This window comes from Accipiter gentilis, chromosome 23, assembly GCF_929443795.1.
Source record: "Accipiter gentilis chromosome 23, bAccGen1.1, whole genome shotgun sequence".
NCBI classification, from domain to species: Eukaryota; Metazoa; Chordata; class Aves; order Accipitriformes; family Accipitridae; genus Astur; species Astur gentilis.
In genome coordinates this window covers 13735532-13761393 of record NC_064902.1, presented here as the reverse complement: position 1 = coordinate 13761393, position 25862 = coordinate 13735532, and the positions used below count along the sequence as shown (strand labels likewise).

Below are 25862 nucleotides of genomic sequence, written 5' to 3'. Positions count from 1 at the left end.
CTTGGGTTTGTAAATCTCAGTGCTAGAAGCTGGAGAAGGTTGGACTTTCCATGGCAAAGGGGACTGTGCACTTAAATATAGATGTGTATAATCAGCTGTGGGACCAATTCTTTCATTTCAGCCATCTCACAGAAGCACAAATATCCCCAGTAACAGCAAGGCTTTTTGAGCCTTGTATACAGAATAATCTTGTCAGTGCTGCACTCGCTTGTAGCCATGCTATTTAGCCAGGGCCTAATCCAGTTCAGATGCGGCTATACTGCTTCTCTGGTATGGCTGTATAGCACATGGTGCTATGCAACCAAATACCCTGCATCACTTTTAAAAGCAAAGTAAATAAGATGCTGTCCATCTCCTCCTTCCTACCCTTAAACCTGTCTGTCTGCCTCCCTGAATTTGGGCTCTTGTGAGTTATTAGCTAAAGGCTAAATCACATTATGCCGTACATGTTAACTGGAAGCAAAGCAAGTCTCTGCAAACACCTGAGCAGATGCCAAATGTCAAATTTGATGGAAAATGCTTAATTACTGCTCCCAAACCTACTTTTTTTTTTTTTTTTTAAATTTCCTCCCTGTATTTTTTGAAAATTCCTCTCTTGCAGTGTGAAATATCCTGTCTGTTTCAATTCTCAGTTCAGCTTTCCAGGCTAGGGCTTCTAGTTCCCTGTGAGAAGCTGAGAAACTCAGATGAGGGAGCTTGGAAGAATGGGATCATTCCAACATAGTCTTTGTGGCTTATTTATATTCTCAGTTTCATGGTCAGCATTCTTCTGTAGCATCATTTTGGGGTTTTGAGGTTTTATTTCTGCTTTCTGTCCCTCAGCTCTTCTTTCCAGTGAATTTTTGCACCATATCTCTTTGGCTGTATTTTTACCACTTGCTGTATTCTTACCACTCGCTGTATTCCATGAGAGTGAATTGCGGAGTGCATGGTGGTGATGTGATAAAACCTGGCAGTAGAGCTGCTTGGGAGTGTGTCTCTGATCCTAGGTGAAATGACTGCTCAAAGTGAGATGGTTGGAGTCTGAAATGCCCCAAATCTTGTCATAGGAACTGTGTGTTGTGACATGAAATCCAGGTTCAATTCACTGTACTAAATCTAGTCAGGGCACAGGCTTTAAACTTGCTTTCCACAGCCAAGGTGAGTGCAATGTCCATGAAGCTATTCTGGGAGTATGTCTGTTTTCTCCCTGCTATTTTTTGCTGTTGGTCTAATGATGAATTCGGATGTGTTTTGTCCCTAGGTGGGACAGATGTGTTTACAAAATCACAGTTACTCATGTAGGATAGAAAATCCCACCCTACAAAGGCACAGCGGTTGGGTGTATAACCATTCAGAAGGACAGCAGTGAGGATTTGAATACATAGCCTTGATTTGAATACACAGTCTTAGGCCGGTGCTGTTTCCAGGAGCTGTATTTTAGCTACTGGAGAGCTTTATGCGCAAAGAGGTTGAGTGCTGCATCACGAGCAGAAGCTTTGCATATCCGAAATGGTGGAAAGCAGGGGAGGGAAAGCTACAGAAACCAAGAGGGCTTTTGGGAACACAAACAGTCCTGGGGATGCTGAAAATAGCTCATGCAGTCCTATTCCCTACGAGCGGGACAACTGCTGTGCCTGCAACGCAGGTCCAATGCTGTGCAACCACAGCTTCGGGCTTGCACCAGCGGTAGCAGAGACCTTCCCGCAACACAGGCAACGTGGCTGTGGTTTCTCCCTCATGCAGACAAGGAGGAAATCATGAGGTCAGGGGTCTCCTGGAGGAAATGGGGTTTTCTCTCTTTCTAAGCAGCTGCCCTGTTCCCCAGGTATTTTTCACCCTTTCCTGTTTCTTGTCCCATCGAAGCACTGGGCAGTGCAATTACTGCAGAGCATAGACAAGGATGTCTACCGTGTACAAGGAGCCTGTTGATTGTACAGAAGTGAGATGAATGAGTTGCGTTTTCTTCATATTTGAAATCTTTTCTGTGATAAATGAGTTTCCTGTGCTTGGATTTCACTGCTTTCCAGATCTGCCTGTGTGTCTTCCCCTGATATATTTTAATTTGTTGAGTCTCCCCGGTCCCACTGGGCCAGCACAGCAGCAGCAGAGCTTTTCCTTGCACAGGATCTCCCAGCACACAGGGACCCATGATTTGTGAGGAGGGGAAGGGGTAGTGGTGTGTGCGCTTATTGTCCTACTGGTTCCGCAGAGGTGGGAAACTAGACAGCACGGTGGATGTCTGCAGGACCCGAGAGATACGCTTTCACTGTATGGCGGGGCACAAGCAGCCCGTAGCAAGACATTATCATAAAACAGTGAACCATAAAAGGAAGAGAATTAAATGAACTTGCATTTGTTTTCTTTTTAAAGGGTAGTTCCCTTAATGTCCCCCCTGCTCAGATCCCCAAGGTGCTCACCTGCACCTGAGCAGCCTTTGCCATCTTCAAGCAGTCCCTGCCCACACGGGTGTTCGGACTCACGCTGGGGCTCAGGTGTCTTCTCCCACCAGGCTCTGGTGTTTGGAGCATCTTCAGTCCCATCCAGAAACAAACCCAGAGCAATTCACTTTGATGTGTAAAGCCTGAATTAATGAAATGACTGAATTAATGTTTTGTGCCTCTTGGGGAAGAGAGCAAGGGGAACGCATTGGCCTATATTTCATCAGAGGAAAAAACTTGTTTAGTTGCACGCGCAGAACCAAGGTTTCTTAGGCTGTATGGTCCCTGTGTTGCTCAAGCACAGGATCTCTGAACCTGCTCCATTCCCCACGCAGCAGCTTTTTGCTGACTTGTAAGCTGCTGCCAAGAACAAGGGCAAAGTTAAACGTTCTTTTGTTTCTTTCCTCGAATGTCAAAATGGGATTTTGAAAAACAAGCATCTCCTCTGGCCATTTGTGGCCGTGTGCAGTGGGAGCCTGTTGGAGAGCAGAAACCCTCTCCTCACTTCTAAGGAGGATCGTGAAGTTGAATTCCTTAGTAGCTGTGAAGCATTTGGACGCTGCAGTGATTAATGCTGTAGAGAAGGCATGGCCATAGAGAATATGGGACCCTGGATTTAGAGCAGGCTTTGACTGGGGTGAGGCGAGTTGGGCTCTGAGAGACCCCTGGCTCTGGTTTCGTCAGCGTGTGGAAGCGCTGCCTGTTTGGTTATCACCATCAAAGCACTGAAGAGAAAGAGGAAGAGACCCTCACCTAAAAATAGTACATATCCTATAATTAAAAATGTGTACCTTCATACTTATGCACTCAGAGGCTGAATTAAGGTAATAAAACCACTCTTAAATGTGCAGTTCATAAGGCTTTCATCATGCTGTTTATAGTTTTAATATTCTTGTGCTCGGTTCTGTTTTTCTATGTGGTTTTTATGTGCAATCTGTCTGGAGCGGTCACGGATGGGGTACAGGCAGTCACAGTATTTGCACATGGTTTTCTGAGCACAGAGAAGCAGTAGCTGGCAGCCCCAGAGCTGGCTGGGGCCAGCCTGTCTGCCAGCAGATCAAATTCTGTGTCCTGGCGCAGTGGTGCCTTGCTAAATCATGATCTGAGCCCACGCCACACAAGGCATGTTTTTCCAGCAAGTTGAGCATATCAGTTGTTCATCTGAATCTCAGCTGGACTCTTCGCTTCATTGGAGAGGGCAGAGCGCTTTACTGTCCTAATTAATCACTAATTAGGGGTGCGAGGTCTTAATGTGCAATGCTTGGTGTGTTGCAGGAGCTGCTCAGTGTCTAGCAGGATTCACCCTCAACTTGTTTGCTCGACTCTAGCACCAAGAAAACTGCAAATGGAGAGGGAATAGGAAGGTTTTACTTTTTTTTTTTTTTTTCTTTTGGAGAAACTGGGTTGTTTTATGCCTTCCCCATACAAAATGGTTCTATGAGAGGGAACGTTTTCCTGCAATAACATTGATTACTTTTCTGTGGTGCTTTCTCACAGAAAGAATATGTTGCTGTAGTTCCTGCTCATTTTTTTGGCAGGGTATTTTTTTTAATTATTCTTCTCTGCGCAAGATGCTCTTGGGAATTGGTCCTGAATCAAAGGTAAGGGAACAGGGCAGAACTCAGAGGCACAAAGCAGTAAGTTGTTTTGTCCACCTGCAAAATTTCCTGGATTCTGCCTGGTCCCTTGTATTAGCTTTATTTACTCGGGTAGAAATCTATTGAGATTAAAATCTTGTCTTCTAGGATGACTTGTCCTAGCCTCTTAGTTTTGAAAAACAATACTGTAGTCTCCAAACCATCTCAGGGGTGACACTCTGGCTGTTCTCTTTTGCTACTTGCAATCTGTTATGCTGCTATAGGAAGCTGTAAATGTTTGTTTGCTTTTTTCTACACAGCTCCTGTAAATCTTTCCTCCCCTGCTCAGGGTGTGACTTATGACTCATCAGAGGGTTGGTGAAAATCACCCTGAAAGGGATGGGAAGTACCAATTTGCTGGTCAAACAGCCAGTAAGTCATTTATTTATAAGGGCAGGGAGAAGCCCTCTTGGAAATCACAGCTCTGTTCCTCTTAACAGTCATCCCCACTGCTTGTGGCATAGCAATGGTGGTGGTGTATTGATCTCTGGCGTGGGATGGCTGATCGTGTGCCTACAAAGACCTGGGCTAGCAAAAGGAGGAGCAGAGGGTACATTGCTACCCTGTGTGCAAACCCTTTCCTTCTAGATCCACCGTGAAAACAGGCTTGGCAAAGCTTTGACATCAGTACTGGCGTTGGTGCTTTCCCCTTGCATAAAAATAAGCCTCCACCATGGCTCAGCTTGGTGGCAGTCCGAAAAAGTGGAATATTTTCTGATAGTCCACAGCACTGGCAAACCTGTGGATGGGTGATGACTTCCAAAGTATTCCCATATGCAGACCCAGTCAGGCCTTGGACTTGCAAGGTGTAGGACTTTGCCACAGCGGGAGTTTCAAGGGAGATGTTTGCCCTAGCAACAAATTTTATTTGATTTTTGCAGTGAGAAAGCCTTTAAAAGAGCAGGAGGCTGGGTCTGACCGTGCTGATGTCAGTCTGGATTTAGCTGCGTTGAAGGGAATGAGGTTAGTCTAGATTGACACCAGCATAAAAGGAGGGCAGAATTAGGCTTATGGTATCTAAAAAGTGTCTTAGGTCCTGATTCATCAAAGTACTTAAGTGTGGCTGAATTCTTTCTAAAGCCTATATGTTAGCATTTTGCTGACAGGGGACATTTATTTTTATTCAGAAATATCAGAAAGGACTAAAAGGAACACTTTTGAAATGGCCGTCCTTCTGCCTAGAAGTATAATTGACTCTAAATTCGGGGACAAACACGAGAAAACATGTTTTAGGCTGAGAATTTCTCAGTGTATTTAACTGCAGAAAGCAGCTTCCAATGAAAATATTGTCAGTTGTGAGGACAACATTGCTAGTACGTTGGTGTAATTATTATTTTTGATAACAAAAGAACATACTATTATTTTGAGCCAAGAAAGCTATGAATCGGTCATCATGTAGGGACTTCTTTTTACTGGCAATAACCTATTTCTATATGATGTTATAATCATGACATAATCACAATCTCAAGATAATGCAAGCACTTGTCTGCCCTTTGTGCATCAAAATACCCCAGAGATGTAATTATCTTATGGCTACTACATTTTCTGACAAATCTTATTGCTTAAATATTGCAAGCCCTGAACACTGATATGTACAGAAAACATTAAATATTCATTTGCTGATACATGTATTTATAAAAATCCCATTTCTCTATTGAGTGAGCGGTGGTTTTCAGGTCACCCAATTCAATAGCTGTGAAGATATTTGAGGACTCAGGGATTCTTGCTTATTTGAAGTTCTGTAGTTTTCTTTTTCTTGGGCAAAATAAATCCAGTAACTACTTTGCTAGGAAACAGGAATGCATTTCTTCCACGGTTTGTTCTGCTAATAGTCCCTGCGCACTGCATGTGCAACTGCCCCAGCCTAATTCGTATACATCCATATAAATATATAGTGCTCTGTGCAAAGCTGCGGCTCCTTCCGTCTTTTGCCAGGCACAGGCTGACCTTCCACCCTCCTCGTGCCTTGTAGTTCATAGTGGGGAGACAGACAGAGCCTTGGTCGGGCTGCAGGAGAGGAGTGAGGTTTCCATTTCATCTCTTCTGTCTCCCTGAGCTTGGTGAACAAAAATTCACTTTTTGAGTTGTTACAAAGTGCTTGTCTTTTCTGCAGGATGAACAAATCCACCACTCCTCCCACTAAAAATGTTCTTTATTTGTGTTGAAGCAGTGTGTACCTCCCTGGCTGTTTTCTGGCCAAAGCAACCGCTTGCGTCGAACCTGGTTTTGGCCAGCTGGTGTTTGGGTGGCCTCAGATTCACACAGAAAAATGATCAATGCTAGTAGCAAATGTTAGAAGATGCCTCGGCTTTAAAAAAGCAAACCACTTTGTTCATGGTCTGTATCAGCACAGAATTGTCTGATGCATATATTGGAGAGTGGATGTTAGTTATGGCTACGTATAGACCCTGTCTGTGTGAACTTGTGGTGTCCATATTGTATCTATATGAATGCTGTGCGTGCCCCGGGGTCTCTCTGGAGTCTGTATCTGTGTTGCTCTGGCTGCTGGAAGTGCCAGGTTTACTCCTTTCAAGCTGCTCAGGATGAGGAAGGAGCCCGGGATCTCTCCGTAAGTTTTGCTCTCAAGTTTCACCAGTGAGAGCAGTGCATTAGTGTTACCTCTGATATCAGCAAATGACCTAGGAAAATTAGACTGAGCGCGCCAGGAGCTCTCACCAGTGATTCCACGGCAGCACAGAAATGGGCAGCAAAGGTACGTGTGCCCCCGGGTGCTCCCCTGCTGGCGTGCCCCACTGAAGTGATGGATAAACCCGGGCGCTGCATGTTCCTCAATGACAAGTTAAATCTTCCCCTAGTAATTCCCTGAAATATAACTTCTGGTGTTTGGGACAAGTTGAACAGTTGTGCTGCTACTTGTGCTTCTCCAGATGACCCAGGCGGTGAGGAGTGCTTTGCTTGACCGTACCAAATACTAGTAAGGCAAGGAGCCAGATCCAACATGCTTTTTCTTTTCTTTTTCTTTTCTTTTTTTTTTAAATAAAGTGTGAGAGGGAAAAAGTACAATGAATCCCAGGGGGTCAGCCCAACTAGCTTGATGCCTTATCTCTTGCACTGACTAATAATCCATGCTTTACAGGAAAAATAGATTGCTGATGTACCGACTCATAGGGGTGTTGCATTTGGCAGAGAGATTCTCTGTATCCAAGTAGCCAAACTGCTTCTAGCCTGGAGCGTTGTCTCCTGTACAGGTGCAGGAGGAACCTTTGAACTGAGGAGAGCCTCCTGTGCTATTCTTACTAAAAAAAAAAAAAAAAAAAAAAGAAAAAAAAAGAAGTCAAGCCCTGCATTTCCAGATATGCTGTGGCTTCATGTTGGGGTAGTCCTGCTGCAGTGACTGAGAACTGTGTGGGTTTGCAGTACCAGTCCATGGTGATGCTTTTGGAATTTGTTTTATTTCAGTCCTTCTGCAAAGCCTAGCTGTCATCCACCTCTTATGTTACTTTAAAAAAAAAAAAAAAAAAAAAAAAAAGGGTGGTGGTGTCAATGCCTTTTACTTATTTATTTATTTTATATCTGTTCAGCCCTGAGGAAGCCTTTCTGCTATGACTCTCCCTCAGGTACATAGCTGTTTACCTGTTGTTTGAAGGAGAGTATTACTTTTATGCTTCATGTACTTGAAAGGAAGTTAAATAAATAACACCTTTACTCCTTTTAGTTTGTCTTGGACTCTTCACCCCTAAGAAAATGTGAAGCCCAGTGGAATCAGGGAAGGGCTATACAGCAAGCAGTTTGTCCGTGAAATGCATTTGTTTTTAATTGCCTCATTAAGTCAGGTTATGATGGATTATATGACCTTACCCAATGCAGTCTGACATAATGGGATGCTGTCAGAAGTTCTGGAATAACAGAGTGATATTCACTTGACTGGGGTTTTCCTGCTTGTGTTTATAGCCGTGTCGATCACTCGCAGTGGTTATATGCATTAAGAATGCCTTGGCATGAGAAAAGGCAAGGTCATTAATGCTTTTTGTCATGATTACTTGATGGGCTTGTTGTTCCAGCAGAAATTAATGCCTTGCTGGTAGCACAGGGGGGAGGCGTGGGATTGTCGTGCCATGGTGCAACGGGCTGGGTGTCAGGCTCACAGATTTCTGATGGTGCCTTCCAGGGCCCCGTCCATCAGCTGTTATCAGGGATCGCAGCCAATAACAGCAGAGCCATTCCCTGCAACCCACAGATTAATTTTCAGCTGAGGATAACTAAGATACTTTAAATTCTTTGATTGGTGTTTAATAAACATGGCTTGAATAGGCCCCTCCACGCTCCACATCTGTTTCAGAGAGGGGAAAAGCAAATGGGGGTGGTGTGTCCAAGGCAAAGCAAGCTTGCTTGGCACCAGGGGCTGGCTTTGCTAGTCTAGCCACCAGGGAACAAGAGCCCTGTCTTATTTCCTGGCTTGTGTTGGTGGCTCCTGTGTTGGAGAGATACAAGAATATCTTTCTCTTTCTGTGATAGTTGAGTTTTGTAGGTCTCAAAGTGTACAAACAAGACTGTTGGCCACTCAGGGGCTCAAAATATCTCCACAGTTAAAAAAAAACCCAAAGTCAGGTAAATCGTTATGCTGCATTTGTTTTCCAAACCCTGTAAAGAAAGAAAATAGCGTTTTTGCATATACTTCCTTTTGCCTTTTCCATTTCTCCCTTAGAATCTCCCAGTTGTTAAATTAATTTTTGGAATCAACCCAAACTTATGACTATTTCCTTGTCCGTCTTCACTTATTCCTCTCTTCTCCCCATGCTTTTCCAAAATAATTCCCAGTGGATGAAATTTTTGGAGAAAGTATTTCCATGTATAGGTCTGAGTCACCCAGCACATCTTTCCTTAAATAAGATGATACTGCTGTTTTTTACATGATGGGTAGTTCTATTTAATTACCAAGAGCTGGACCGTTGATTTGAATGAAGCCCTACTATGTGTAAATGCTCTCAGAAGCATTGATTAGGATGGCAGGTTTTGACAGCTGAGTCAGCCAGAAACCTTGAAATATGCCATTTGGGGCTGTTTGTTGGTGATAATGAGTCTCAACTGTCACAGGCTTTATTCTTTTTTTTTTTTTTTTCTTTCTTTTTTTTTTTCTCCCCCAAAAGTTTAGAGCTTTCTTCTTCATCAGACAAGGGCATTCTTCAGATTCTTTTGAAACGCATGCGGCACTGTCTGTTCTCCTGCAGTGGTCACTGCTGTGGATATTTGTGAAGGACATAAGTGAGATTTAGGAAGTGTTTGGAGATGTTTATTTGCACAAAAGCTCACTGAGAAGTTGATTTCCATAATCATTTCTGAGGTTTGTGGGACAAAAAATGAACTCTGAATCAGAAGACATCCAAACTTAAAAGTTTTCCCAAGAAGTTGAAATTTCACAGTGTTCCTCATGAAAACACTGAAATGTGATTCCAGGACAGTGGATTGCTATTTGGTGTTTTCGTGGGATTTTGGCTGAACTTAGCATTATTCTTGTGAGTTTCATTCAGTGGGTGGTGGTAGGAGACTGAGAAAATTCATGTCAAGTCCAATTTGCAGTTGTTGGGGCTTGCATCGGCATCTGCGGCTCCATCGATCCCTGTGCTTCCAGGCCAAGAACGAACTCACAAGTGTCAGGCAGGGCTGAGCAGGCTGTTTAGCCCCGCAATTAGTTTGGCCACCATGGCATGTCTTTGTAGTGCACGAAGTAAAAACACAACTGCACGCCCTTCTCGTTCAACCTCCAGCGTCCATCTGGTCCAGACTCCCTGCACAGCCTGATCCACATGACAGCTGATGCCATTCCTCCTCTTCCCTGTTGCGATTGCCCTGACAGACCCCCAAAGCAGTTTGTTTCTGAGCATTGTCTGTGTTGTGGCTACTGCGGCCTTGGAAACCTTGGAGAAACGCAGCAGAGCCAGGCAGTGGCAAGGGTCCCATGGATGCCTGTGAAAATGGAGCTGCTTCTCTCAAAAGGTTTCTTAGAGCCTGCCAGTCCTTTGCAAAAGCATATATTTAATCAGAAACCTCCTTTATTTCTGTTCCTCCTCTCTCTACTTGTCCACCTCCTCATTCCCACTCTTCTCTGACTCTTTGCTTCCATCCTGAAGTTCTGGTACCCAGTGCTGGTATTGGGCTGGCAGCCCCTTGCAAGCAGCCAGAGTTGGCATGTTTTGGGAAAATGCAAGCCCATGAAACAGCATGGAAATGTGAATGCTTCTCTGGGGGCACAAAGACAGCTAAAACCTAGCCCTGATAGAATCCAGGGAGCTTTTACTGTAATGAAGTTCTTTAGCAAGAACTGTTGTTTGTTTGGAGCTGCTGTGCAGTGATTATTTTTTCAGTAAGAGCTTCAACTTTGCCTGGGTATATCCGTAGTGATTACAGCACTGAACCTAAATGTCTGGGGAGAATATGCTAAACTTCACTGCCATTGGTGACAAGCTTCAGTAATACCTACCTCCGCAAGCCTAGGGGTTTAGACATCTGCTTTATTTGGGCTTCCTGCAAATTACACCCCCAAGGAGCTTAAGGGAGTGAAATAATCTGTACTGACAGTGCATGGTGTAGAAATGTCCTTCCTTAACCATCCTGCTGATGCATGACTTCAATGTGGAAGCAAAGGCAGATTGATGGCAGAGAGCACGTGGAAATCACACTGAGGTTTGGGTTTGACCTGTGGTTGACACTGGAGAAGGAAGTAAATGGAAGAGGGAAATTTGGTCCAGAAATGTCATTGCTTCTGTTTCTTAACTGAGATGCTGGTGAGGTATCTCAACTTCTTGTACCAGAAGTACTGCTGTATGTTGCTTTGCTTTGCAGTGCCATCTTTTCAGAGTATGTTGTTTCAATTCCCTTAGTACGCGACAGGGAGGGCTGAGCCTCTGAACAGCTGTAATAAACCCATGACTTCCTTTCCAAATGGTGTCTCTTGAGAACATTAAGAAGGTGGTGGGGTTTAGGAGCAGTGTGCTGGCTGCTTCTCACTGGGGATGGCAGCTTCAGGGGTCAGGAGACACTGTAATTAATAGGGAGTGATAAGCCAGTTGGGAAGCTCTGGCACACAAGCTGAGATTCTGCGTGGAAGCTAAGGGAAGAGGGGGAAGGCAGTGAGAAACTTGGGAACAACCTTCCTCTTGTAGCCCTCATCAGAGCTGAGCCCCGGCCACAGGAATCCTTAATTTGAAGGAGCAAATGAAATTGTTTTTCCTCCTAAATAAGCTTAGATCCCTGTATCACAGCCCTGATCACTGTGCCGTCTGAGCACTTTGAGGTCTTGAATGTATTTGCACTCAGGAGCATCTTGATGGTGGAATGTGCTCTTCTCCCTGTTTTTAGCAGGGTGGATGAGGCAGAAGTCCTACTCATTGCAAGGGGCTGGCTTGGCACCATGTGGCATGGCCCATCACCTCACACGGGTCCAGAAGCAATCCCATTCACATCTCCAATTGGTACGCCGTGGACTTCCCTGCCAAGAAAAGGAAGGGTGTTTTGGGGCCAGTTGGCAGCTCTGAGGTCTCTCCGCGATCTGGCCAGGGGTCCTTACAGCCTGAGCCATCTGCTGCTTGCAGGACTCTGCCTCTGGCCTCCGTTTCTTGCTTACAGCAAGGCAACAAGAGCTATTTCAACTTGAATTGCTTGGGAGTAGGCTTTGAGAGGCTGATTATTCAGAGTCATGCCTGACACTACTGGAGAATAGGGTAGCGTTTGTTCCTCTTCAGCTTTCTGATCTGCAAAATAATAACAACATTTGTAGGTGTGAAACCCCTGCGAGGCAGCGAGCTCGGAGCCCGTGCGTGACGTGCGATGGTGGTCTATTTGCCTACAGAACAGATACAGTTTGGGAGGTGGGAGAGCAAACTGTGCCCACCTTATCCCACTGAAACACACCGCTTTGTCAATAGGTCTTTGGTCTGTTGCAGAGTAAATCTCTTCCTAGTTCTTATGAGCTGCTGAATCCCCTGCCTCCATCTGAACTACCCACCGAACAGCACATCGTTTGTGAGAAGGGCCATACTTCACCAGGGTTTGAACCGAGTCCCACATCTCATAATCAAACTCCCTGGTGATTAATGCCTCTTCTGCGTGGCACCCTCGGGCTGAATTCAGAGTGGCAGAGCAGCTTCCAGTTCCATTCCACTGATGGTTCTCCAGCCATCCTGTTTCAGAAGCCACGTGTGTAACTTGACTCTGCTGTTCCTTACCGAGTGATCTCTCTCAGTACTGTTTCTTCTTTCTAGTCCTTCACTTACGAGCCTCAGGGATTCAGCTGAAAGCAGGATTTTGGACCCATGTATTTGTATACCTTTTGCCTCCGTGAAGGGATAGAGATCATCCTTCCCTAAGAAACAATTATTACAGGATCAGTCCCTTTAGACTTGGATATTACTGTGCCAATTTTGATACTTCATACTACTGAAAAACTCCATATTTCTCCAAAATTCCTTCCTTCTGCAGCTGTCTGCCAGCCCGCACTTGGCACAGGATCAGAGTTGTCACCTTTCCAGATTTCATTATCGAACCAGAACAAAATTTCAAAGAGGCTATAGCATGGGAGCGCTGAGAAATGGTACCTGAAAGCATGAAGTTGTGGTATTGTGCAGCTGAAATGAAACAAGCAGCATCTTGACATGCAATGTTCAAACTTTCAAAAAACAAGACCCAGAGTTTTGCTTTAACAATTTTATGTTGGTCTCTCCATTTCCCCTTCCAGTACAAAAAAGCTTACCTATGTGTTCCTGGGCTTGGCTGCAGCATACATTTGGGTCTCTGCTAGTCCCAGGGACACCTAGGAGATGTGTCAGTCACCAAATGTCACTTTACCCCACTTTTCCAGGGCTGCGGCTCTCACCCTACCTGGTGAGGCTTGACAAAAACTATTTCATGGTGCTGTTATGATCATGCAACAACCTTCAGAGGCCAGAAGGGCACTGCAGGTGCTGGAAGATCTTGTGAACTACTATCAAACAAGTGAAAGAAATGAAGGTAATTGCAGTAAAGTGCCTGGGAAAGAAAATGTGCAAGTCAGATAAGTTTGTATTTTACCCAGACACGTTTAATAATTTTCCATGATAAATGGCCACTCTCTGTTCTCTGGTCTCGGCATTGTCATTGTTATGGTGAAAATACCGTGGCCACTGTCAGGCGCTGAAATTTATTTATGTGGCTGGTACGTTTTTTGTTGTCTCTACAATTACAGCCCTTTATTCATCCACAGAGATTTTTGAACAGATACATGTTTTCCTGCCCCAGAAAAATAAACAAACAAAAAGCCAGATCTGCACCTGATGCTTTTAAAATTAGGAATATTTTTAAATTTATCTGAGCCTTCCCCCCCCCCCAATTTTAATTCTGAGACCACATTCCCTTGAAATAAGCATGAGCTTAGTGTGAGTGGTTGGAAGTAGCTGTGTGAATCCTTAATTGCTCTGCCAGGCCTGTGCTCTTCCATGGCTTGAAGATTTTGAAATCCCCAACTTTGATTTCTGTAGCTGCAGTCAAGCTGGTAAGATGCTGCACACAGGTGGCAAACCTCCAACATTATCCCCTTTCTCTGTTGCCTTGATTTATTGTCATGTTTATGATTTTGTAATAAAACCAAAAGCCCAAACTAATTCACCAGAAATGCAGCAGTTGCAAGACACCAAGCGGTTGTCTTCTCAAAAGCTTCTTATGATCTCTGAAATGGTTGGAAAATATCTAAGGGAAGGGAGTTAAATGGGAGGGTGTCAGCAGAAACTTGCAGAGGGGGTCAGTGCCACAGACTGGTGTTAAAACTGTTGAAGACTTCATGACGTGAAGCCTAACAGCGGTGCTGCATGGTATGGTGTGGTGTGATTAGTAACTGCAGCAAGTGAGGTGGTGGTTTGTGCAGTCTGTAGCCTCACTAAGCCTAGCAGAAACTCAGACTTACACAACAAGCACAATATATTGTGGTAGAGGAGGATCAGGCGAGGGCTTACCAGCAAAACAGTGCTTGGAGTAGGATGCATCCCCTTGTTTTGGAGGCATTTTCTCAGTGTTGAACAAGGACATGGTGTCTCTACACTGCAGCAGACCCATGTGTTGCATGTGATTACTGAGAACCATGCTGCAGTAGGCAGTGATGCGTGGGTTGACCTGCTGGCTTTGGAAACTTATTTCCAAGCTCTACATCTGGAGAACGATGCCTTCGGTTTTGCCTGAGGGCTGACTGCCAAAAAACAGGCCAGAGGTTTAGGTATGCTTAAATGTGTCAGCTGTGACTTGGGTGGCCCAGCATAGACAAACAGGGCTGTGCTTCTGCCTCCCTTACTCTTTAGGGTCTTCTTGCTGAAAACCTACCTTCCTTTTGTGTTTGTGACAGATGCACCGTGCCTAAGTTTTATAAAAATTAAGGTCAATAGCATTGGCTGCTTTCCTGTTTGAAATCACCTGGGATGCTCCAATGCTAAGAAATACCTAATAACACTGCTGGTTCGGGAGCAGCCTCTTCCATGGGGTGTAAGATGGCTCTGCTGTCAGGGGTAGGATTAAACAGGAGCATGAAGGAGAGGAGGGCTTGCCCAGGCTGAAGTAGAGCAGGCGGCTGTTCTCAGTCTTGTTGGGTGGGAGGCAGCCGCTGCGTGCTGCTGACTCACGTAATGACCCTTGTGCTAATGCTGTTCCCTATCATTTAACACAAAAATAAAACTGCTAAATTGAGACCAATTTGAAACATGCATGGTTTGCGTTGGAAAATGCTTAATAGCTGCTATACTCTAGGACTGTGATTGGAAAAGGAGGGAGAAGCAAATAGTTTGGATTAATTTAGCAATATTAAAGTGTTACTATTGAACTTTCCTAAATTCTACCCAAATCTTGGCTCAAATCAAACAGCTTCAGATAATTTGTGAGAAGCAGAAGGTGAAGCTAAGTGGGAATAAGAGATGAAAAGAGTGTGTGATTACCTGAATGGAAACCAAAGTGTTTCCAGTACTCACAGTAGTTAGTGAGTTGCTTTGAAGGATTTTTCACCCCTTAAATCTTAGTGCTTTGAGGCAGCGATTTCAGCCTTCAAATGAGTAGAGAGCAACTTGCTGCCCTGACTGCAGAATAAATTTTGAAAGCAGTGTGAGTGCAATCTACAGGATTAACAGCCAGGCTGGCCATAAAGCAGAAATCGTTCCCAAACAGGTTATTAAGAGATCTCATGATTACTTAACCATGAAAAAGTAGCCTAAAAGGCCTGGGTGGTTCATGGTGGCTTGTCACATTTTATAGTGCCCAGCCAGACCCTGTTTTAAGAATGTGCACACCAACCTCTCTGCTGCAGACAGCAGCGGCTCTACAGGCTTTTGCACACTAAGGCAGACAGTGATGTTGCATCAAAGACTATTTTTCTGTATCCATATATACGATGGGCCACGCGATGCTGTGGCAGGTGGGAAAATGAAGAATGGACTGAGTGCAAGTAGCGTCTGCAGTCACAGGGGACATGCAAGTTGTATCTTTTGGTCCCCGAGAGCTCATCTCGGCAAAACGTTTTATATTGCTCCGTGCTGTCTTGCTTTCCTGCTGCTCGCTGTGTTGTAGCTCTCTAAAATATTAATTAGATGAGGAAGGGATTGCCCTCAGATGACCCTGTATAGCTTTGCTTGCTGGATTGGGAGTCTGGGAGCCCCAAATCTGTGGGGTTTTTATAGGAGATGTGGTAATGGTGACTCAGTATGGACGACAACTTGAATTGGTTATGTCAGCTCTTACTAATGACATTGAAGACCAATAAAGTGAACTCTTAGATTGGTTTGGTATTATTAGTCTTGTTATTAATTATGTAGACATGACAGCAGCATTAGTGCTAGTATTAACCATCAAAATAAAATGGAATTGCACTCATAAATCTCACTGATGAGGAATACATGAAGGATTACAGCCATTCTCCAAAGGAAAGGGAAGGAAATGGGGGTGGGAGTGAGACGGAGGTGGGGGAAAGTTTGGGAAGGGATACCAGTATGCTGAAGATTGTGCAAAGAAGGAGCTCGAGCAACGAGGAGCAAGGACAAGGGGTAAAGTCTGCCCCTGCCCTGGGTGGATAAGGTTGGGTTCTTCTGCATGTTAGCAGGAATTATGGACCCCATCACCCTTGAGCCCTTCTGCCTGCACAGTGCTTACCCCTTCTCTTTGGGACTCTGCTGCCAGCTTGATATGTAATCTGGGAACCACTGCAAGGGGTTTCACCATTGCGTGAGGCTGGGACAAGCACCCTGCCCGTCTCCCAGGGCACTTGTGAGAGCCTTAACGCCTGTGAAGAGCACGGGGATCACAAACTGGGATGAGCACTTGCCAGGAGCAGGCTCCAATTTGGGTGCTGCCCATTGGCAGAGGAAAGGGAAGCAGGCACATCTGTCCTGCCCTGGAGGGGAGGCAGGGAGGTCCTTGCTCAGCAGAAGAGCTGCCTTTGCTCTTGGGTAGCCGAGCCAGCTCTGACCACTGTAAACTGCTGAGGCAAGGCAGTGCAAATTACCTCCTGCCCCAGAGAAAGGTGGAAGAAGAAATATTATGCCTCAGAGGGATGGATGGGAAAGGCACAGTTTCCTGGGGTGGTGTAATTTGCACAGCGCTGCTTGTCTGGGGCCGTGTCTCATTAAAATTTGGGCCTTAATGAGCTGAGAAGACTACATCTGCCAAAGCTTGCCGTTGGGGTCTACTCTGCGGCAGTGCTGACGTGGCCACGTCTGGGTGTGAGAGTTTAGGCCTGAAAGGGTTAACCGAGGCTGGCAGTGGCTGTCGCTGGTGGGCCACACTCTGCCCCGTGCTGGCCTTTGCATGGGGGCGGTGGGCGTGGGTTGCATCTTGCTCTGTGGGGAGAGTAATGGCTCTATTTATAATGCCTTAAATGAAGTGCATGATAATTTAATTTGTACATCCATTAATACTATCTACTGCAGGGTTCGTTCTTAATTATATCGCTCTAAATGGAGTTTTAGGCATATTAAGAGGCTCTTGGTCCTGCTGCCAGGCACAGCCGTGTCCATCCCACGCATGGCTGCTTGGAGAAGGACCTTTCCATTCCACTAATCTCACTGCCCTGGTTAGAGAGGGCTCCTCCCAATATGACAGTCACTGCCCAAAAATCACCTTTCCTCCCTGAAATGGCCAGGAGGCAATCGTGATGGATATTTCCTTGGCATCAGTGTGGGAGATAGGACAGCGTTGACTCTCTCTGCAGGGCCCGAGGGCAAAGGGTTCCTGTGGGACCTGCAGCCCCAGGGCCAGGAGCTACCTCAGCTCCCAAATTTTTCCAAGGGAAGCTCATCCTGCAAATAGGAACTGGGCACCCAACTACCTCTGTAGGTTGGCCCTGGGTTGACCTGACTGTTAGCGAACTGATAATCTGCCATTGGTTCCCATGGGTACTAGTGGGTTAATGAGCATCTATCTAAAGTCGTGTCTCATGGTCTGGTTTACAGCTGAGAAGCCAGCAGTAAAGCATCTGCCTGACTCCCAGGCAGCCTTTCCCAAGCACACAGGGTTCTTTTGCAGTTAGCCTCCTGACTCTGAAAACTGTCATTTACTAAACAAAACGATTCTTTCAAGGAGAGCACTCTTCTTACCCCTCAGCCATGCCTTGGTTTGCAATGCTAGGATGGCAGTGGTGGAAGGGACTCCGAGCTCTTCAACTTTGGACATTGCCGTGGACGGGAGATCACGTCAGAGCCTCCTGCACGGGGTTCTTGCATCCTTCTCAGTGATTTGGCTGGTGTCTGAGAGCAGTTGTGGCCCTGGGTGGACGCTGCAGGCTGTGCGTTGTTGTCCATTAAAGTCAGTTTAAAAATATCAGAGGGTCATTTTAAAATGTTTAGAGGCTCTAAATTACTTGAAAAGTTTAAATTCAAAATTTTGAAGTAGGGAGAGAAGCTATTCGCAGGGATGTATTTAGCGGTTGTGCTAAAAATGTCTTGACTAGTCACTTCACCTTGCAGTGCCTCAGTGTCTGTAAGAAACTGGGGAAATTACTTGCCTCTTCCCAAAGATGGTGGCGAGAAAGTGATTGCTGAAAGGTGTTGGATAAATGTGAGTAATTATGCAAGTCCAGGGAAGTCAAGGTTCTTTCCTACAGACCACACAGTTACTTAGCGTTTCTTAGAGTTACAGATATTATTTGCTGTCTGCATTAGCTATTTCTAATCTTTGAAATGAAGCCAGAATTCTTTAAGAGTCACTGCTTTTTCTGAGCTGATGCTGACTCTTTTGCCTGAGGAGCATTTGAAATCTGCCAGAATGCATGTATTGTTGAAAACAGAAATTGAAAACCCTATACAGGATCTGCTGCCCCTGTGAGTTATGAGCTTTCCCAAGTCATCAGGGAGAAGAAATGCCTGCTCTTGCTGTCTGCAAGAGCTGTGGATGGACAGAGGCAAAAGAAATCCTTCTCTCTCCTTCCCCCTTCCTGCCACCACCCAAAACTCTATCTTTGGGTGGAAAGAAGCTTTTGACACAGAGACACGCATGCACACACACACGAGTGCTTTCGTGCCTCCCAGTGACCTGCCTGCTTCTAGCTGTCCCTCCTTCCCGGGGAGCTGGAGCTGCTGAGACAACAGGAGCCGGGGAGATCCCGTCCCCTTTCTGTGGCTGGGAGACCAAATGAATAAAGTGAACAAGGTTTTGAAGATCCTTAAGAAGTCATCGAGGAGGAGGAAGAGATGGAGAGAGGAACTGAGGGTGGAGGAGGAAGGGGAGAGCCGGGAACTCTGTGACCCGGCTGGTTTGTGCCGTCTGCACCTCTGTACCGGTGGTAAGGAAACGGGAACGCTCCTGCTCACCCGGAGATAACGTGCCTGTTTGATATCCATTGCTTACGTGACAGGAGAGCTTCCTACAGCCAGCCACTGCTGTCATGCATTTCAAGGGCTGAAAAATGTTGGTGGGAGAAGCGGTAAGGGCAGGGAACTGGGACTCCTGGGTCTCCTTTATAAACCTTCTCTTGCTTGCGAGGGTGGCATTTTGCACATCTGTGGAATAGGGCAGCCGGGAGTTGTCTTTCTGGTGGGATGGTGCTCCTAAAAATGCAGGGAAAACATGTAGCTCATTGAGATTTTTGTTTGGTATGTTTTGTTGCGTTTTGAGGTATTTAAACCTGGATGTTTATTATGTTTATTTGTGCAACAGAAAAGCAATGGGGAATGGATAAATCTAGGTTGCTATTTTTCTGGGGGGTGTTTTTGTCTGTGAAAATGTGCTATGGCCAAAGTTGGTCTGGACCCAGGTCCATTATATCCATCCTTATCTTCCAAGCAAACTATGGTGTGGCTGTAATATCACTGAAAATTATTCTGGTTTCAGTCTATCTATAAAAAAGCTAAATGAGAGAAGCCCAGAATGTGAAAAAGGGGCATCTACAGCATTCACTGACATGTCCCCAGCACACTTGAACTCTCTGCTGGTGGCTGTGACCCAGCAGCGGAAAATGTGAAGGGCTGTGCATTGGCCATCAGGCTCAGCTTCCTTCATTCTGCATTGCCAGCATCCAAGGGATATAAAGCGCTTATGAAACTACACTTAAGACAAAGCTATGCTCATGTCTAATGTAGGTCACTGTTCTTTTCACTGTCACATTTGGTAGTTTGTTTGCAATAGCATCGTTGCAGTTTTTGAACGTTTTATGGGCTCGCTCTTTTCTTTCTCGCCCACCTAATTCTACCGCGCTGCTTTTCTGACCCTGTCCTGGAGCATCTGATGGCCCCGTTCTTACAGGACCATGGGCAGCTGGATGGCTTCATTTACAGCTGGACGCTTGGGGCACGGAGATGGTATTGGACTTGCCCAGGGTTACACAGGTTGGGGCAGGGCTGAACATTGGCCTCTGAGCTTGAGGCCCGAGCCAGTGCCATGATAAACAACACTGGTGACTATCCTGCTCTCAGCTTCAGCTTCTATGTGAAAAATGCTTTCCGCTAAAAATCTGCATTGCAAATGTGGTTCGGATCAAACGGGCGAGTGGTAGAAAGCCAGCAAATACTGAGGTGAAGGTGGTGTGCGCTGCTCGGACTGTCCCTTTGTGCTTTCGTGTGTAATGCCTTCTTTAATTACCCCATAGCAATCAGGAGCTCCTACCCTAGCACAACTTGCCGTCTTTCTCTGTGACCTGGATCAGACCTAAAGCCAGCCAGCCTGGAGGGTAACTGGGCTGCCCGTAACCCCAGGGGGATCAAGCCACTGGAGAATTCTTTAGCAACCTCTTCCTTGGGTCCCTCTGAGGTCTCCCCGCTGCTTTCAGTCATAAGCTGTGGTGGGAACAGGATAGGCTTCCTAACTGGGTCTTCTTTGCTTGTATGATTTGATTTGATTTCATTTATTCATGTATTCATTCATTCATGCTGCTTCCAGTCGCCCAGACTTTTTTCTGTCTTACCTCCTCAGGTAGTTCAAGAGTCTGAGATGTTTTTTTGACACCATTTTTCCAGTGAAATATACTGAAATATTTTTGCTTAAACTTTTCATTATATTTCTTACAACATCTTTAGTTAGAAATTGATCAACAGATAAGAAAGGAAATTAAAAACTGAAAATATTTAGGTATCAGAAAACAAGGAGGCAGCGGAAAATGTTAGCTAGCCCCAAATTGTCAGTTATTACTATTGTTAACCCTGTGTATATTTCACTTTATCTTTTTAAGAGGCAGTTGTCAGCTGAGAAAGTTCACACCAGCCCTGGGCTTTTCTGCTGCCTGGGAACCAAGGGTTGAGTTTTACATTCAGTCCACATCCTTCTAACCATCTGCTAAGCTTTTGGGTACTGACCTGGGAGATTGAGTGCTTTGGTTGTTTTTTATTTATTTGGTTATTCTTTTTACCAAAAGAATGACACAGTTCTTTCAAACCTGCAGTTAACGTTAACCTGTATGGGCAATACTAGTTAGATGGCCTGGGTCCATCTCAGCTGGACATACGGAGTGGACCTCTCCTTCTGAGATATGTGTCCAGGTTGCTTAGCAGGGTAAAGAGAGGAATTCATGCTTCTCAACCCAAAATAGACATCTTGAACCTGTGGGATGAATTCTCTGCTCTTCTCCATTGACTGTAAAGGAAGTATAAGTGTCTGGCTAAGATGAAGATGTCTCTTGCGGGTTGAATGTGGCTTATAGGGTTTTTGGGACACAAATGTGTGACTATCTAAGAAAGTTTTGGCTTTACTGCCTGGATTTGCTTTATGTGAAGAACCCCTCTTCCACAGTTTTTGCTACTCTGTGAGTTTGTTAGCCTGAGGCTTTGTAAAAAGCTGAACCGATGTCTTTTTTTTTTTCCTAAATGCAAGATAGGTAGTGGGTTAATGCCCATTCTGCCATCTAGACAACAGTGATAGAGATAGATTGCCGGAAAAAAAGCATCTGTTAAGGCAAATGGGGAGAAAAATAGTGCATTCCTGCAGTCAGGTTCTCTGCTGGCAGTTATTCCAGCCAGTTATATCTCCACAATAAAATGTAAATGAATGCAATCATTTATTTTGCAGCCTGGAGGCCTAGTGGTATGAACAGATAAGAGAGCATTTTCCATTGTTTATATGGTAGAGGTGGCTCTTCTGTGTCTGCTGCTGTCTCTCGGATACCTTGGCAGCATTTAAATGTTGCCTTTATTATTAAAAACACATATATAGGAGTCTAATATCTTAAACAGATTAGCATGGCGTTTACAGAAGCATCAGCCAGCCCCCACTCCCCGTAGGCTCTCAGCATTTGTGTGCCTTGTTCAGGAGCAGTGCACGGAAAGCAGAAGTGCCATCAGAGGGCCCAGGACTGGTAAAAAAGCAGTTTGTGCAAAGACAAAAGGCAAGGAGCGATGGGCCTGTAGCGTGTGCGGTTGTCGCTGGTCGGAGGGGTGAGCAGGAGGGATTGGGGGACGTTTGCGAGCTGCTCCTCTGGAGGCTGGAGAGGGGGAAGAAAGGGAGGGTGCAGAACAATAGGACACAGCAGTGGCGTTGGGATAATCTCCGATCGTATTTAGGCATGTTTAATTGGCCTGTCAGTTTTTCACATCTCATGCATTTTCATAAGGATTCCTCTTTGCCTCTTGTTTTATCTTCTTGTAGCTCCTTGGATTTCCCTGCGGACAGTCTCTCTGGATTTGTTTTCTTCGCTCCCCCCATTTTGAAGCAGCACTGAGCTGCCTGGCTTTGTGGTGTCTAAGCAGAAAGGCAGATTCAGCAAAGGGGGTGTTTGGGAAAATCTCACATTATCCTCAACAGAGGGAGTTAAATTTGGTACGGGAGGGGGAATTGTCAATGATCTAGATACACTTGCCATCTATTGTAGCTCTCTTTGCACTGGATTAGGGCTCTGAATATAAACCCATGTCCCAGTCATGTGTAATGCTATGGGGAATTAAAGTTATACTGGAGACTTTTTAATTTATTTTTTTCCCCCCTCTGAAAGGTAAGATACATTTATTCTTCTGATTTTCCACCCAGTATTGGTTACCTTAGAAATACAGACCTATTCAACTTCTAGGTTAAATACATTCAAAGGGAAGTGGCTCAGCCTGTTAGATCATCTGTGTTAAACTCTACCCTTCCATTGCTACGTGATGCCAGACCTAGTTGCTTCATCCTCCCACAAGAAATCCCCCAGGCACATAATTAAAACCAAGCCATCCTTGTAATGCCACTGGCTGAGCTCACCAGAATTGTTCCTGCATTTCTTGTGGCTTTGAAGTTCATGAGTGCTGGGGCTTGGAGGGACGTGAAGACCCACAGAGACGCAGCCCTGGCAGGCAGAGTTGATCAGGAGCTGCAGTGATTGCTGATGGACCCCTCTCAGAGCCAGTCTTGTCCCACCTGACCCCTGGGGTGAAGACAAACATCTTCAGATAGGTGCCTGGCCCAGAATGGGACCACACCAACAAAAGAGTCCAAAACCACATGGCCAGGCTGTGCAAAGGGTTTGGGTGCTTTAGGTGACTTTGGGCCCGATGAAACTTGATAGCCTTTCAGAAATGTCTCATCATCAGGATTGGGGGGCTGGTGCTCTGGATACCATGGGGAAAAGCTCATGAGAAGCCAGTGGGGTGTCCCAGACCCTGGGCAGGGAAGGAGATGGGAAGAGCTGCAGGTGGTGGTGGAGGCCAGGGACAGGCATCTCCCCATTGCTTGCTTTGGAAGAGGCACCTGTACCTCGTGCCGGCAGAAGAGCGGCTGCCATAAGGCCCTCTGTGTCCCATCAGCGGGATTGCTTCACATGGCTTTTATGCATTTTGTGATGACAGTTTGGTTTCTGGCAATTTATTGTCCTGCAGGGTTGTCTCCTCTGTTTATATCCCGCGGGTCTCGTTGTACAGCAGTAAATCATTGCAAAGCTGATAGTTTAGTTTTCAGCCGTAAATTCAGATGCTGGAAAAAGAGATTTGTGTATTCCTATGCCTCTCTTCTTTGAATGTGGCTGTTCATAGAGCTCTGTGTACCCCCAGGTGTGAAGATGTTTGGCATAAGTGGTGATAACTAAAATAGTGTCTTGAGGAACCTCTAAATGAATGCTTGCTTTTTTTATATGCAAATGCAGGAGGTGAAGTGATTTGGACAAGGCTGTACATCAGGAAAGGGGGAGAAACAGGAAAGGGAAAAAGATCCTATTGGCAAAGCATCGGCACCAGGCTGGGTGTACGTGTGCTGCACTATCTGGTCCTGGTCGTGGTCTGGGGACGGTGCTGGAGTACTGCAAGCAGCAGTCAAGCAGCTGAGGTTTAATGTCCTGCAGGTCCTGGATCAAGTCTGAGACCTGGCACCAAGTGTTCTGCTAGTGGGAGCAGCATTGTTGCTGGTGGAAAGGGGAAAACCTAAGAGTAGGAATTCATGTGTGGCTCTGAAGAAGTCGGGGTTAATAGCATTGAGGCAGGGATATTTGTAGATAAAGGCAAAGGATCCTGAGAAAGGCAACAGGCTGGAGACCCTGATAATCCTCTTTCTGCCCGTGCCCTACAGTAGTGAGCGGACTGTAAATGAAGCAGTTATTAGCAGTTATGCTCATATCACAAGACATAAACTGGTCTATTGAGCTAGAAAGAGTTGCCCTTTTTCAACCTTTCAAAGTGATTTCCCTTGTGGTGACCAGCAGAAGGAGAAAGCTGTATTTCCTAAGTGGAGTCTGGTGCCCCTTCAAAGCCCCACCATCTCCGATCTCCCTCTTTGCTAACGGGGTCATGGAGCTGCATTATTTATAGCTCCTCCTGGGCACCTCACTTGCACGTCCTACAGTGGCTGCGGAAGGGGGATTGCTGGCATACACTGGAGATTCAAAGGTGAATAAAAGCTCATGAATGGTTATGGGATCTCTAACTTCCAGCTAAGATAATTGTACAGAGAAAGCCTTTGATCAAACAGAATCAATCCATTGTAACCAAACAAATTTCGCTGTGAAAATATTCTGTTTCAACATTTTCAGCAATTAAACCCGTCTTCATCTGGACTGTTTGGTGCTAGAAATTAATTAGCTGATAATATCCTCTTTAGAATAAAGACAAATGTTTTCATGTCTTTGCTGAAGGCTAATATTTGCAAAAAGAAAAGTAGATGAGTTCCTTAAATCTCTGTAATCTTGCCCCGATAAATATACTTTGTTACCGTTAAGGTTTCCACGAATTTCTGCATGCCTCTTTCTCATGTTTCCTATAATGCTAAGCACTAGAGAGTGGCTAAATCAAAGCTGCAGGTTTCAGCTTTCAGAGGACTGTGGTGCTCAGCTTCAAGCCAGCCCTTCCATCTTGGGTCACCTGTAATAAATGCCAAGGAGATAGGTAAGAGTGAAAATGTGTAATGGCACAGATGGTCTTTTTCTTCAAGAGCAAGTATGCGAATTCTTGTATGGTTAGAGATGGCATCCACACCTTGTTTGCTTCTCAAGTAGTTGCAGAAGCTGGGTAGTTTGGTCCTTTTTGCAGCTGATCTTGAATTAGTCTGCAGATGACGCAAGCATAGGTGAGCCTGGAGGACAACTGCTTGATTTCCTAGGGAAGCAGAGACGTGCTGAATTAACTTCTCAAAATACTCTGCAGCGCTTGCTTTGGCAGCTCTTTTGCAGTTGAATAATAAGAACAAGTAAGCAAAGCCAGGCAGCATAGAAGTTTCAGAAAACTCCAGGCACCATCTTCCCTCTTACCAATCCAAAGCCCCACCTCTAGGGTGCAGCAACAGTGAATTTGAAGCAAAGTATTTTCCTGCTTGTTCACCTGATGATGGGACCAATCCATGAATAAGGAAATGCAAACAGAGAGTGAGAGTTTCAGGCTCCCTGACTATAAAATGCAGCTTTGATATTGTTTTTAGACCTCAACTTAAAATATAAGGTATAGGTGAATTGTAGCCTTTGTGAAGGGCTGAGTTAGGAATTGCTAATCAGAGAAATGAACGTGGCAATTCTTGGATTACAAAAATGTAGGCTGTTGGGGTAGGAAAGTACTTAAGAAGTAGGGATAATAAATGAAGTCTGAAGAGAGTAGACATGGGAGCTGGAGTTCTCAAAGTCTCCCTTGGATGGCAAAAGTAAATATCTCCCTTAGCGGGAAGTATGAAATTGATGGTAAGTGCTTTTCAAAATACCACCTGTCGGTGAGATTTCATCCATTTTTAATTATGCCATTATGATGATAATTACTATGATTTAGGCATTTCCCAAACACATCTCCAGTTAATTATGGGTGCAGTCAATTCTTGGAAGAGTGGGCATTGGGCCACCTCTGCGATGGTGCGGCTCTGGGCCTGATAACCATAGGGGCTGGCAAATCTGTACCTACTGTCAAATCGGGTAAGAAAATCAAGCCTTGTCTGAATGGAAAAATGCTTAAAGTAGGAAAAATTAATGATGAGTTTTCAGATGGAT

At 45.2% G+C, this 25862-nt stretch overlaps 1 protein-coding gene across 3 annotated transcripts in view; it reads left to right on the top strand.

The window, feature by feature from the left end:
- Positions 1-25862, top strand: part of GRIP2 (glutamate receptor interacting protein 2) — a 292459-nt gene that overhangs the window by 121538 nt on the left and 145059 nt on the right. The window contains exon 1 of one of the 3 annotated variants that reach the window (XM_049827180.1): positions 18627-18794. The exons of 1 other annotated variant lie outside the window; for it this stretch is intronic. In XM_049827180.1, coding sequence (XP_049683137.1) covers positions 18644-18794 — 151 coding nt within the window. In that variant the 5' untranslated portion in view covers positions 18627-18643. Of the gene's footprint in view, positions 1-18626; positions 18795-18821; positions 18936-25862 lie in introns of those variants that run through there. One more of the 3 variants, XM_049827183.1, reaches the window with a different exon arrangement.